Below are 14,527 nucleotides of genomic sequence, written 5' to 3'. Positions count from 1 at the left end.
CAATACCTATGTCAATGTCATCAGTACTAATGAAGAATTAGGGTGTTATTTATCAAAGGTTGAATTTGTGAAGTTTTTTTTGTATCTCAAATGAACTCACTTGAATGTTTGCTTATTTATGAAAAACCCTGAATGTAAAAAACTTGATTGAATGCAGTAAATAGGTTCTGCCTTATTTATCTTTTGGAGAATGTGGTAAAAAAAAACCTCTGTTGTATCTTAAAGGAGACGTAAGGTATTCTAGAACTGAAATATAAATCTTGAAGAGCTTAGAAAATGAATTGCCAATCTGCCAATTAGGGAGCCTTTGATTTCACAGATGGAAAACAAAATGTGCATAATTTCCATATATTGTTATGAAGAAGAAATCAAAACAAAATGCATAAAAATAACATTGGTGCATCTAATTCAATTGCTCTACAAATATTTTTAGGTCCTTGTTGAAGTGATGAAAGATGATTATTTGATCTAACATTTTCCATGTTCAAAGCCATATTTCTCCAATTTAAATTAAAGGGAAACCATCACAAAAATGAAAATTTAATATTGGCTTCATCATACTGAAATAAGAAACTTTCTATATACAATCAATTAAATATTCTGCATCATTTCTGAAATAATCACATTTATCTTCACTATCCCTCTCTCAGCATTTGTTTGTCTCATTCATAGCAAGAAATTGTTTTGCAAAGAGCTCTGCGTCTGCGTGTTTTGCCCGTGAAGGCTTTGTTAAAGGCCTCTGACAAAGCCTTCACGGGGCTAGACATATTGTCAGTTTCCCAGCTGCCTCCAGTCATGTGCTCTGATAAACTTTGTCAGTCTTTACTGCTGTACTGCAAGTTGGAGTGATATCCCCCCCTTCCTCCCTCCCCCCCAGCAGCCTAACAACAGAACAATGGGAAGGTAACCAGATATCACTTAACACAAGATAACAGCTGCCTGGTAGCTCTAAGAACAGCACTCAATAGTAAAATCCAGGTCCCCCTGTGACACATTCAGTTACATCGAGTAGGAGAAACAACAGCCTGCCAGAAAGCAGTTCCATCCTAAAGTGCTGGCTCTTTCTGAAAGCACATGACCAGGCAAAATGAGATGGCTGCCTACACACCAATATTACAACTAAAAATAATACACTTGCTGGTTCAGGAATGAAATTTTATATTGTTGAGTGAATTATTTGCAATGTAAACAGTGTAATTTAGAAATAAAAACTACATCATAAAAATTATGACTGAATCCCTTTAAGTACTAAGTCCAATGTTAAGTAATAAGTCCGTGGCATTTCTGTCTGTACCTTCCTGTGTGCCATTGTTTTTTCTTTATCCCTTGACAGGAGAATGCCATTCATGTCACTACTTACAAACATGAATTGGATTGGCACAATATTGGACTGGCTGCCCTAGGGTCCCCCAAACCGCCTCAGGGGACCCTGCAGCCCTAACAGGATGCAACTGTGGAAAGCGAGGGGTTCATTTATATGGAGGGCCTATTAATGGACTGCTGATTTGTTTGACTGTGCTTATTGGAACCAGGAAATAAAATGTTAGTTTAGCTTCATATTTTGCTCTGTTTAGAGCAAGACATAAAACAAAATAGATAATCATAATTAATACAATCAGCAAAAGGTATGTTTAGCACAAACCCTTTTCATTTTCATCAAACTTAATATCACTAGGTTTCTGTTTCAGCTTGCCTTTAGTGAATAAAATGGCATAATGAAATCAAATCTTTCCACGGTTTTGAACTAAAGGTGTTGTTTTGTTTTATTTCAGGCCTATGGATCAGGGTGTGACATTGTCATACTAGCTAATGACTTTGAGTGTGTACAGATCATTCCTGGTGCTAAACATGGAAATATCCAAGTTAGCTGTGTGGAGTGTTCCCAGCAGCAAGGCAGGGTAAGTAAGGTTAACCATTTTAATGCATCATATGTTACCTGTAAACATCAGGCATTCAGAAAAGAAAAAGTGCTCTTTAAATCTTTTTTTTTAACGTTGTTAATACACAAGGTACTGTACATGCTACAAATGTTTTTTTCTGGGTATGTCACTTTGTGTATGTATATTTGAAAAGCTGGGATTTTTCTCATACTTGCACATTGTGGCCCTAACTCACTAAAATATGTAATTTTAAAATTTAGTTGAAAGTACAGGGCCTGGATTTGCATCTGCTTCAAATTAAAGTTTTGTTGCTCTAATCCTCCTTCTTTGTCATTTTCCATTACTCAGGGAAAAACTTGCTACCAAAATAAAAGTTGTGTATAGTTCCCAATAAATGAAGTTTTACTGTGAAATTGTTTTCTTTTCCTTTAGATTGCTGCATCATATGGAAACACTGTATGTATATTTGAACCATTTGAAAACATAAACACCCACAAGCGAAACAGTGTAAGTGCTACCCTTATTCATGATCATTTCACAAATCTGATATATTAACCCCTACTCAAGGAAAGCCTACATACCTTCAAAAAATAATTGCTTGATTAAAGTAGAACAAAACTCGAAGTTTAACCAAGTTTCCATGATGGACTGATTGACTTCTGGTCCTCTACTCTCTGGCAGCAATACCCATTTTTAATAAATAATACATTTATACTCATTTTTAATTTGATAACAGCCACAAGTTAGTACAGAGGCAGCAAGAGACTGTAGTGTGTAATGCACAGAAAGAGCATGCCAGAGGTTTGGTCTCTTTAAAGTAAAGATGGGTAGTGGTACACCACTTAAAGGAGAAGGAAAGCTCCAAGACAGGAAGTCTGATACAGAAGCCCATTTTACACAATAAAAGAAATACTGTGTTTCTTTTGACAGAGGACTCAGAGCAGCATTACTGTGAGGGTTTACTGGTGTGTTTATATAGACCTTTCTGATAAAGCTAACTTCATTTTAGCCTTTCCTTCTCCTTTAATGCACACTGTGCAGACAAATATTGCAGCAATTTAAGACTAACGTTCCTCAATCTAAAATTGCAAACAATTAGGGGATTTCATCTAGGGTATAATATCATTAAAACATCTTGTATTCAAAGGATAAGGCCGAAAGCCAATATTGGATGGCCATCATTAAAAACAGAAATGATTTTGTAGTGGAAATCACAATATGGAAATATTTCCCAAAACCATTGTCTGTGAAATCAATTATTTGCTGCATCCACAAATGCAAATTTGAACTCTACCGTGCAAAGAAGACATCATATACATATCAACTTAATACAGAAACACACCACCTTTTCAGGACCAAAGTTTATTTAAGATGGTATAAGGCAAAGTGGAAAATTGTTCTGTTCTGTTATTTTTGGAAAACATGAACATTGAATCCACTGGGCTAAAGATGAGAAGGACCATCTGACTTGTTATCAGCACACAGTTGAAAAAAACATTGTCTGCGATGGTAGGGGGTGCATAAGTGCACATGGAATGGGTAGCTTGCACATCCAGGAAGGCACCATTAATACTGAATGATAGATTCAGGTTTTGGAGCAACATAAACTGCCATTGAGACAGCATCTTCTATTTCAGGGAAGGTCTTGCTTATTTCAGTAAGACAATGCCAAACCGTATTCTGCACGTATCACAACAACTTGGCTCCATAGTAACAGAGCCCTGGTGCTAACCTGGCTTGCCTGCAGTCCAGACCTGTCACCCATTGAAAACATTTGGCACATTATGAAACACAACAAACCCCAAACTATCAAACAGCTGAAATCCCATATCAGACAACATTTCAAAACTATAGCAGTTTGTTTAAAATAAAAATTTGGATCAAATCCAAATAAGACTACAAGAACCTCAAAATCCTTGTTTTCAAGATAATTTTTGTGGGCTTACAAACAAAAAAAACAAAACCTCTAAAAGCCTGAAGCAAAGAAAATATTTATATCTGAAAAAACACAGCTCACACTGACTTCTACATAACCTCTCCAGCTTTTAGATGGTGAAGTTTTGTTTCAGTTTTTCGTGCTTTTTACACTTTAATAAATAACTAATTTATCATAGTTTAGAGTCCACATGGTTTAGTCTACTAGGTGATTTTTAGAGCTAAAAAGTTCAATTTTGGGGATGCGAAGATTAAGTTAAATTGGCCCCATGCAAGTGTGCTTGTATACAAAATCTTCTTTATACTGAAATGGTGTACACTGATATTCAGACTTATGTTTGCGAAGAGCTTAGAGTTATTGCTAATTGGAGAAATGGTAGTATAGGGGAAGAATACTATTCATCAGCAAGCCTGTCTTTTTAGCATGAAGACAGTGGGGAAGAAGGAATTTATATTTGTTGTCGGACTGACAAAATATTAGTCATCTATATTACTGTATGTATTGTGCAATGCAGTGTTATAATTGCTCAACAGCTACAGAATCCACAAGAGCTCAGACGGATATAGAATGTAGATTATCAGTGTGCATTTCACTAACTTATTCTTATTAACCAACTTCTCTTACAGCAGCTAAAAATGCAGTGGCTCAGAACAGGACAGTTTTTCCTGAGTTCAGTGACTTACAATTTAGCATGGGATCCTCAAGGTAAATCTATTCTTATTCAGTTTGTTTTGTGTGGGAGTATTGTTCAGGCATTTTATTGTTAAAGCTGCTTAAGCTATAGCAGCCTGAATGTTCAGACCCGACTGCACTTTAAAGGAGACAAAAATACAAAAACTGCCTCCCAAGTGAACCACTATGTTTGATTGAACTAATCTGATCGCTTACTGTATAAATTGCATATATAAAGTATATATTCAGTGGAAAGCTGGCCACTAGAAAAATATTGCTGCTGCTAACTTTTACATTCTTTGTCGTTTAACCACTTGACCCCAGGGGTCAAAATTTCAAGAGCACTAAGGGGTGACTGAGCATCCCCCGGTTTTGTGCTCATTCTGGGAGCACTTGTGCCCTGTGCCTGCTGAGCATTGAGCACTGGTTGAAAACTCTGGTGCTCAGTGCAGAAAGTGCCAAGGTGTACAGCTAAGCCCCGATACAGGCTGTGTGTTCTGTTCCCTACGTTGCTCATCTAAATGACTCGCAGGTTAGTCATTGCTAGTCTGATTTTTATTCACATGGTACAATGCTGGCAAATCACAAATACTGTACATTAATAATAATAAAGTAATATTTTTGTTCTGAGTAATCGCAGACTAAGCAGCATCAATACTGTAACATTTGAATCTACTATGCCCTTTTTCCTTCAAGCATGTAATGCAATACTGATAATTAATATGACTGGGGTTTAAACAAAATATAGCTCTGTTTCCGGGACATCCAGTTCCAATGCTATAACCACAGGCCACCAGCTTTTGAAAAACAGCCTTCAGAGAGCCACCTGCTCCAAAGACCTTGCTGAATAGACTTATTATACCATCTTTGTAGTGACCTTAACTGTTTCAGTGCAAGCTAGAGCTTAATTTAAATGTTTTATGGATGCTAGTACAGTGCTATTAAATTCACAATGTGAAAGGAAGTCCCATTTGTGCACTATAATAAGTCATTAAGAACAGCTTTTCCTTTGTGCAAATTATATTTACACCTAAACGCAATGTATGAAAACATACAGTATTGCTAGGAAAGTTTTTATTTAGCAGCAAAAAAGACTACTGTGCCTCACCGTGCAATATTTTTGTGACTTTATTCTCTTTAGTTTTGTACATTCTGCTAACAATGTTTATAACATTCCCCTGTATACACCTTTACTATGGATGGCCATATATGAGAATGAGCATGTACACTGCTACTTCTTGTAATATAAAGTAGCTTCACATTGGTTTATTTAATCGTTTCTGCAGGTAACCGGTTGTTAACAGCTACTGATTATTTACAATTATGGGCCCCACCATCAAGTGACATTCTAGAAGAGGAAGAAGATGATATGGACAGCCCTGTCATGGAGAATAAAGTTCAGCCTTCCCTGAACGACTGGAATTGTATCTGGCAATGCAAGTAAGCTGAGACATTAGGAAAAGTTACATTTGTGAATATGATCTCTAGTGGAGCTTAAATGACTTATTATGGATAATTGTCTTCCATACATTCTCATTCTTTACAATAAATGACACATTGGGGCAAATTTACATATGGTCGAATATCAATGGGTAATTAACCCTTGATATTCGACTGCCGAATGTAAATCCTTCGACTTTGAATATCGAAGTTGAAGGATTTACCGCAAATAGTTAGATCAAACGATCGAATGAAAAATCGTTTGATCGAACAATTAAATCCTTCGAATCGTTCGATTCGAAGGATTTTAATCCATTGATCGAACGATTTTTCTTCGGCCAAAAAATTGCTAGGAGGCTAACATTGCACCTCGGTAGGTTTTAGGTGGCGAAGTAGGGGGTCGAAGTTTTTTTTAAAAGGATAGTACTTCGATTATCGAATGGTTGAATATTCGAACGATTTTTAGTTCGAATCGTTCGAAGGTCGAAGTAGCCAAAAAAAAACATTCGAAATTCGAAGTTTTTTTTATTCTATTCCTTCACTCGAGCAAAGTAAATGGGCCCCATTATGTTAGTAAAAAAAATCTGTACCATTTATGAAATAATCAAGTTAATCTTCAGTATCTCCCTCTCAGCAACCTGTCATTCTTTAGGGTAGGGACACACTGGGCGATTTGGGGAGTTTTAGTCGCCTGGCGACTAATCGCCGCGACTTTTCTCCCCGAATGCCTCCCCTCGCTCTGCGCCTGGCTAAAATGAAAAATCGCCTGCGCTAATCACACGCGGCGATTCGTTTTCCGAAATCGCCCGAAGTTGCCTCACGAGGAAACTTCGGGCGACTTCGGAAAACGAATCGCCGCGTGTGATTAGCGCAGGCGATTTTTCATTTTAGCCAGGCGCAGAGCGAGGGGAGGCATTCGGGGAGAAAAGTCGCGGCGATTAGTCGCCAGGCGACTAAAACTCCCCAAATCGCCCAGTGTGTCCCTACCCTTATGCAGCAGTCTGTGTTAGATTTTGATTGACAGGTAGGTCTAATATGTCTTTAGGGGGGCTGCCTTCCCACGTAATGTTTTAGTGCTAATTCAAATAACCAACTCCATCAAAAACAAAATCTAACAATATAACTGACTCTGGCACGTGCCCTGCATGCAGAGGAACAGTAGATGGTTATTTTGAAAGTGTGAGCTCTAATTCATCTTCAAGACAAAGGGTGCAACTCCCCAAAGGGTGTATTAGACCTAACTGTAAGTCAAAAACAGACTCCATCTCCTGTATGAAGAGAGACAGATTGCTGAGAGGGGGAGAGTGAAAAGAAACTTAATACATAAATGGTACTAAATATTTAATTGGTTATGTTTAGAAAGTTTCTTATTTCATAGACGTAGTTTATACTAAATTTTCATTTTCACAATAGAAAATTTTATCAGAATATATTTTTACACGGTATTCGCAACTCATGATTATCTTTATATTTTATAAAGAATGTCCAAGATTTACCAAAAGCCTTCCATAAACAGAGGAGTTGCAGCCCCGTACTTTTAATATTATTAATCTTTTTTTCCTGTAAAATCAGTTTAATATTCCACATCTTATTTTACATGTGTATTTTTAGTAATACTTGTTCATTTCATGAAAATGGGACATGTGTATGCATCTGTTTTATCATATTTGTATAACTGGGAAAAAGACTCTGGGACAGTTAAATATTTATATTTTGCTCATAGGACTGCAGTCTCTGTGCATCTGATGAAATGGTCCCCAGATGGTGAATATTTTGCAACAGCAGGAAAGGTAAGGCATGTTAAATAAGAAATGATGTTATTATGTTTCTGTAAATGCAAAAGGTTATGTACTATATATTAATTTTCAAGGCAGTATTGTACATGGTAATTAAGTCTTTCTGTGTTTGGAAAGTACACAGAAAGTTAATCTGGCCCTACATGTCTAGATTTTCATGGTGTGGATTGCCTGACCATATATGTCAGATGTTGGTTTTGAAAAAAAGTAACTTTTATCTGATGGGTTGTGGTTCTTTTGTTGTTAAAGAAATGATAAAGAGACATGCTTTGGGCTTGTCTGTCGATTAGTGTTTAGGCTTTCACATGTATGGCCACCTATTCATAAATTCAATTGGATGGTCTCAACAGAACAAAAACATATTTATCCTCAACATTTCTAATGTTTATACATGTGATGCTATTGTTATAGATTTTTTTTTAAATGATATACAGTTTTGAAGCATTAGATTTATGTCACATTTTGACACATTCTCTATCTCTATTTGTAGAAAATGACTAGTTGCTGTTATGTAATGTACTGTGGCAACTGGAAGAAAGGCAACTAAAGCTATTTATAGATAAGAGCAATTATCTGGAGTGTGTAATAAAGAATTAAAGGTTACATGTTATTGTATTTGTTTTGAATTTTACCTCAAAATGTTCTTGTAGCATCTAAATAAGCCAGCCATATGATTTTGAAACAGATGGCATTGTTTGGAGACTTCCAGCTAGAAGGCGTTTGCTGCCTCCGCTTCAAATGACGGTTGGCTTCTACTTCTAATGAGTGTGACTCACACATGCATACCTAGCTTGCTATGCTTTTTGACCTATAGAAGATTATTTTTTGTTTAAATATTGAATTGTATATTTAGGGACCTGTAAAAGCATTGAGACTCTTGATCAATTCTCTCCTTTTATAGTAACATAGTAAGTTAGGTTGAAAAAAGACACATCCATCAAGTTCAACCTTTTAATTCTTTTTTTTTTTTTTTAACCTGCCTAACTGCTAGTTGATCGAGAGGAAGGCAAAAAAAAAAAACCCTTTTAAAGCCTCTCTACTTTGCCTCCGGGGGAAACCATTCCTTCCTGACTCCAAAATGGCAATGGGACCAGTCCCTGGATCAACTTGTACTATGAGCTATCTTCCATAACCCTGTATTCCCTAACTTGCTAAAAAGCCATTTAACCCCTTTTTAAAGTCATCTAATGTATCATCCTGTACAACTGATTCATGGAGAGAATTCCACATCTTCACAGCAGAACCTCTTTTTTTCTAATCGGAATGGGTGACCTTGTCGCAGCTGGAAAGACCTACTGGTAAATAAAGCATTAGAAAGATTATTATATGATCCCCTTATATATTTATAAATAGATATTATATCACCCCTTAAGCGCCTTATGGAACAACAAATTCTACACTGCAACTTTGATGAACCAGACCCGGAACTGGATCAGAACCCTTATTTACAGATACAAATTTGAGAATAATAAAACATTTATCATCTGTGAACAAAAATAAATAAAATTCAGGGGCTTTAAAGTCATATGACTTGGTTGAATTTTGACTTAACATTTAGAATTCAGCTGAATACACTCAAATATAAGAGTGAACGCGCCTTCCTTCATTGCTTAATGCCTATGACTATGTCTCTTCAGATCAGGATATGGTTGTTTTAAACTTTTGAAATCAAAAACAATTTTTATCCTAAAGACTAGCAGGAGGAACCCTTGTATTTTCTTCTTTTTGTTACTGCTGAAACCTGTGAATTGACTCAGAACTACCTGAGTTTCAGACAAATAATTCCTGTACTTATTTATTTAGCATAACTGGCACTTGAGTGTTCTTAAAGTGATAGTGACACTAAATCCAAAAAATGAATGAACAGTAAAAGTTACCTATAGGTCATGCTGCACAAAAATGGCAGCCCCCTCTTAGATGAACACGGGGCGTCAGATATGTAATGTAAAAGCATCAGGCAAATACTTTATGGCAAAATTATAAGTAGCATGCAAAGCTAATATTATGATAGATGTAAAAAAGGTATACTTTCTGGTATCAGTATCTCATATGTCTCTGTACCAAAATATAACGTATTAGGGAATAATTGGCACAGCAATGTTTTTGCTCTTCATTCCTGTCTATTTGTTTTGTTGGCTGGTGAAAGCTGGTGTGGATATTTTGACTTATTAGGTATCCACTGAGCACATATTCCCAGCCAATAGAGGTTGTTGTTTTCCTTTTATAATCTCCCTCGAGTAGCCAGTGATAAATAACTGTACCTCATTGAAATTTGGACAAAAAATGTGTTTCCTACAAAATATGACATCTTTACTGGATCTGCTCATGGATTCTCTCTGGGCCATGTCCAAGATGCCAGCTCTCACACCAGTAAAGCCATGCAATTGTACTGCTATTTCCTCTCAGGTTTTCCAAGCTGCTGGCTGCACAGCCACCAGATGGGGATTAGCTGACTTGCCACAATGCATATTGCTGAGTGCCTCCGTTCTCGTGAACAGCCTGGAAGCTAACAGGGAACTGAAATAACTGGCTGGTACAAGCGATGCAAATTTAACACATTTATTTCAGGCACATTACCATCCCATCCTGGAATAAGTGGTTTGTTAATAGAAAGATAACAAGCTATTTATATTGAGTGCATCATTTCAATAGATTTGGGAATGTTTATTAAAGGAACACCAAAAAATTTAAGTGTTTTAAAGTGATGAAAATATCATGTACTGTTGCCCTGCACTGGTAAAACTGATCTGTTTGCTTCCGAAACACTACTACAGTTCATATAAACAAGCTGCTGTGGAGCAATGGCGGAAATTGAAAAATGGCTATATGGCACAGGTTAACTAATGGATAACAGATAACACCATTAGACAGACAGAGATTATTTGCTATCTGCTGTGTAACCTGAGCCTTTTCTCCTTTGAATGGCTGCCCCCATTGCTACACAGCAGCTTATTTATATAAACAATATTAGTGTTTCTTAAGCAAACACAGCAGTTTTACCAGTGCAGGGCAACATTGCATTATATTTTCATTACTTTAAAACACTTTTATTTTTTGACGTTACTCTTCCTTTAAGAAGAAGGCAATACATGGGTGCATATTGCCCTTTTAAGGACTTTCTGCATTCTGTTTTCATTTTCTTAGTTCACAGCCTTCTGCCCAATGTATATTTGTAGGTACGTTTGAAAGCATTCATTTTTGGTAAACAATACTCTTTATATATAGTGAATAAAGTACCCCCTCTTGTAAAATATAAGGATATTATAAGTTACCGAGGAGTTTCATGACCATATAAAAACACGAGGCCGAAGGCCGAGTGTTTTTATACAGGTCATGGAACTCCGAAGTAACTTCTAATATCCTCATATTTTGCAACTGGGGGTACTTTATTAATTATAATACACAAGTTTTAGTAAGTTGTGACAGAAATTACATCAGAACTCACTGTTTATAACTGATGACATCAGAACTCACCGTTTATAAGGATATCATTTACAAGATATTCCTGGCTTTTGTGTATTATTAGTAGATCTCCTATTTGGGAGAATTCAGAAGAACTGAGGCAAGTGTTATAGTGGTTTCAACTATTATTTTTCAGAAAATGCAAAGTTTGGTGATACCTTTAATTGTCTAACTGAATAAGTAACAATTGCAAGCTTTCGGAGCACACAGACCCCTTTGTCAGGCAATTAATATTATCTATTCATTTTTTACTGGTTAAAAATGGTATTCCCAGACACCTACTAACAATAAATCTAATTGTAAAAATTACTCTCAGTAAAGTTCATATTTAAACCTGACAAGACGGAACACTTTCAAACGCTTTATTTTCCTCCTGTTTGTTTATGAAGATGATTATTTAAAAACAAAAAACATGTTTTTTCTCTATACAGGATGACTGTCTGCTAAAAGTTTGGTATCCACTTACTGGTTGGAAATCATCTTTCTTACCCCAAGAATATCACGAAAAGAGGGGAAGTTTAAAGAATGTGCACTTCTCTTTTGTTTACTTGGCTCATCCAAGGGCAGTGATTGGCTTTTCATGGCGGAATACAAGCAAGTTTATGCCAAGGTGCGATCTAAAGCAAATGTGATATCTGTTGATTATGAAATCTGTTTTGAACGAATTCCTGGCTTTTAGGTGTGTACTGTTTATTGTAATGTAAATGTATGATAGTATCTTTTAAAACAGACAAAGGACAAGACAAGTTTACTTTGGCAGATTCAGCACATTATTTTTAAGACAAGTGCTCTGGTACACAAAGGCAGATTGTATGGCAACGTCGCTAAACAAGCAACACTTTGGCCCATTGTATTTGCAACCAATTTGAGCAAAAAATCTGATTTTTGGCCCCAGCAAACAATAAAATTGGGTCTGGCTAGGCAGACCCATCTGAAAGAGGTCCACATCAATGTGCCAATGTTGTCCTAGTCCAACAGAATTTTTTAACCTGAACAATAAATGTATGTCTGATTGTTAAGCCAAAATCATGTGTGAATGCTATGAAAATTCTTTTTATTTTGAAGGGGTAAAAACCATTTCATAAGTACAAATTATTTTTATTGTGTGTTTATATAAATATGGTGATTGTTAAAACAAATGGTTTAACTAAGGCCAATGTCACATGAAAAGTTAAAATATGCTGCCGGGGAAAAACCATATATGAGTGCATGAAAGTTTTCTGTCATAAGCAATATATTATATGTGATCTGTTATTCAGAAACTCATTATCCAGAAATTTCAGAATAAGGGGAAGGCCATCTCCTGTAAAGTTAATGTCTTTATTTCACAGTCCGGCACGCAAGACATGTTCTTTCTTTCCCAGATTTTATGTAGATTATTTGCGGTCCCTGGGAAAATGTAAAAGTGTGGTTCCACTGTAAATCACATTTCAAAAATGTCCTCAATAATTTACACATAATATTTTCTCTAATAATAATAAAACAGTACATTGCACTTGATCTCAACTAAGGTAAGATGAATCCTTATTGGAGGAAAACAATCCTATTGGGCTTAATTAATGTTAAATAGGTTTTTTTTAGTAGACTAAAGGAATTGAGATCCAAATTACAGAAAGACCCCTTATCCGGAAATTCACAGGTCCCAAACATTCTGGATAACAGGTCTCATACTTGTACAGGACTCCTTCTACTGCTGTGCTGAATTAATGTAAGCATATGCTATTGGCACCCAAGCATTAAAGAGTTCAAACTGTACCATGGCCTACAATATGTGTCTTGTCACTTATAAAATCAGTATATCTTATTTGTTTTCAGGGGTTCTGTGTGCAATGTGCTCCTTACGTCCTGCCAGGATGGCATTTGTCGTCTCTGGGCTGAAACCTTATTGCCAGAGGACAGTTTACTTGGAGGTCAAATAATTGAGCAAAATAGTTCTAGCCTATCCCATGTAGGGAAGCAGAAGGACAAGATTGAAAATGCACTTGAGGTGAGGTTAATTTTGATGTTATGACATTATATAAGACCTGTATGGAAAATTTACCATGTCTTTGGTAAATAATAGCTGCAGTATAATAACAATTACATGGTCAATAGAAATAAAACAGTTTTGCTGGTACAGTTTTATGATGAAATTTGCCATTTCTGTATATTTTATTGCAGAGCTTAAAAAAAATCTTAACCATAATGTAATTTTGCCTTTCCTTAGACATAATTGAATTTCGGCCAACTTTTGCGGTGTGCCATCTTTCTTATAATTGATGGTAAACATTGCTAGAATATATCGTATGAAAGGCAGTTTTGAGATGTATTTGCATAACTATACCTAAAGAATTATTATTCTGATTATGGAGGAATTATCCAGCCACCTTTATCCTTTGCAATTTTTTTCATATTGATCTTTATGGAAAGGACCATACCGATGGCACCTTATTTTATTTTATGTACATCCCCTTTAATCTGCCTATATCTAATTCAAACAAAATGTGTTTTTTGAGACTGGAATTATTAGCACAGTCCAATCTTATCAAGGAAAACAAAGTTGCTTTGTCCCAAGTACTAATGGAGCTGGATAGATCATGCGTTTTACTGCTTGTGACATTTACCTTTTAAATGGATATAAATGTTTCATGGAAGTCATTCTGGATAAAAAGCAGTATGTGTCATATAATTCTTTGTAATGAATGTATAACACTATTATGAATACGGAAACACTGGGCATTCAAAGCCAAAACTGCCTAACCTATTCTACAGAAAATACTTTTGTTTTATTATGCATAAAGCCTCTTTCTTTCTTTTGTTTTGGGTTAGTTTGACACATTAGTTGAAAATTAAAAAAAAATCTCCATGACATCTGCAGCAACATCACCATCTTTTTATGACCACTGTTGAAGCTTATAAAGACTTTTTAGGCTTACATCTGCAGAGTGATGCTCTCTCTGATGCAAATATGTAAGGATGCAATGTTTGGTACATGCAGTAAACTAATTATTTTGTTTGTTACATAAAAGTATGTCATTAACAGACTGCAGGCATGCTAATGTATTCCACTGGCATAAAAAATTCAACAAAGAAATATTGGGTGTGTGTATTATATTACTAAATATTATCTAATTATGGAAATAACCCGCTGCTTGTGGCTGCAATTACTTTGTAATTATGGGAAGACACCACTGCATTGTGGGGAAAAAAAATGGCGACTTGCATACGATTAAGCCTCGTAATTAAAGGCTTATGTATTGGCATGAACTGTTACTATTATGTGTGTATAAAATATATTGTGTGTCTGTGTATAATACTTTAATATGGATTATCTTGCATCTTAAATCGCCTTTGCTCATGAC

At 35.9% G+C, this 14,527-nt stretch overlaps 1 protein-coding gene across 8 annotated transcripts in view; it reads left to right on the top strand.

The window, feature by feature from the left end:
- The window catches only part of dmxl2.L (Dmx-like 2 L homeolog), an 84,118-nt gene that overhangs the window by 8,012 nt on the left and 61,579 nt on the right, over window positions 1-14,527 (top strand). For 7 of the 8 annotated variants that reach the window (XM_018253084.2, XM_018253080.2, XM_018253082.2 and 4 more), the window contains exons 2-8: window positions 1,773-1,898; window positions 2,313-2,387; window positions 4,443-4,521; window positions 5,775-5,928; window positions 7,652-7,718; window positions 11,618-11,796; window positions 13,002-13,173. In XM_018253084.2, the coding sequence (XP_018108573.1) occupies window positions 1,773-1,898; window positions 2,313-2,387; window positions 4,443-4,521; window positions 5,775-5,928; window positions 7,652-7,718; window positions 11,618-11,796; window positions 13,002-13,173 (852 nt within the window). The remainder of the gene's footprint in view (window positions 1-1,772; window positions 1,899-2,312; window positions 2,388-4,442; window positions 4,522-5,774; window positions 5,929-7,651; window positions 7,719-11,617; window positions 11,797-13,001; window positions 13,174-14,527) is intronic. The other variant, XM_018253081.2, reaches the window with a different exon arrangement.

The sequence above is a fragment of the Xenopus laevis genome, chromosome 3L (assembly GCF_017654675.1).
Source record: "Xenopus laevis strain J_2021 chromosome 3L, Xenopus_laevis_v10.1, whole genome shotgun sequence".
NCBI lineage: Eukaryota > Metazoa > Chordata > Amphibia > Anura > Pipidae > Xenopus > Xenopus laevis.
The sequence above is the reverse complement of the archived record's forward strand: the minus strand, read 5'-3'. Positions and strand labels throughout refer to the sequence as shown.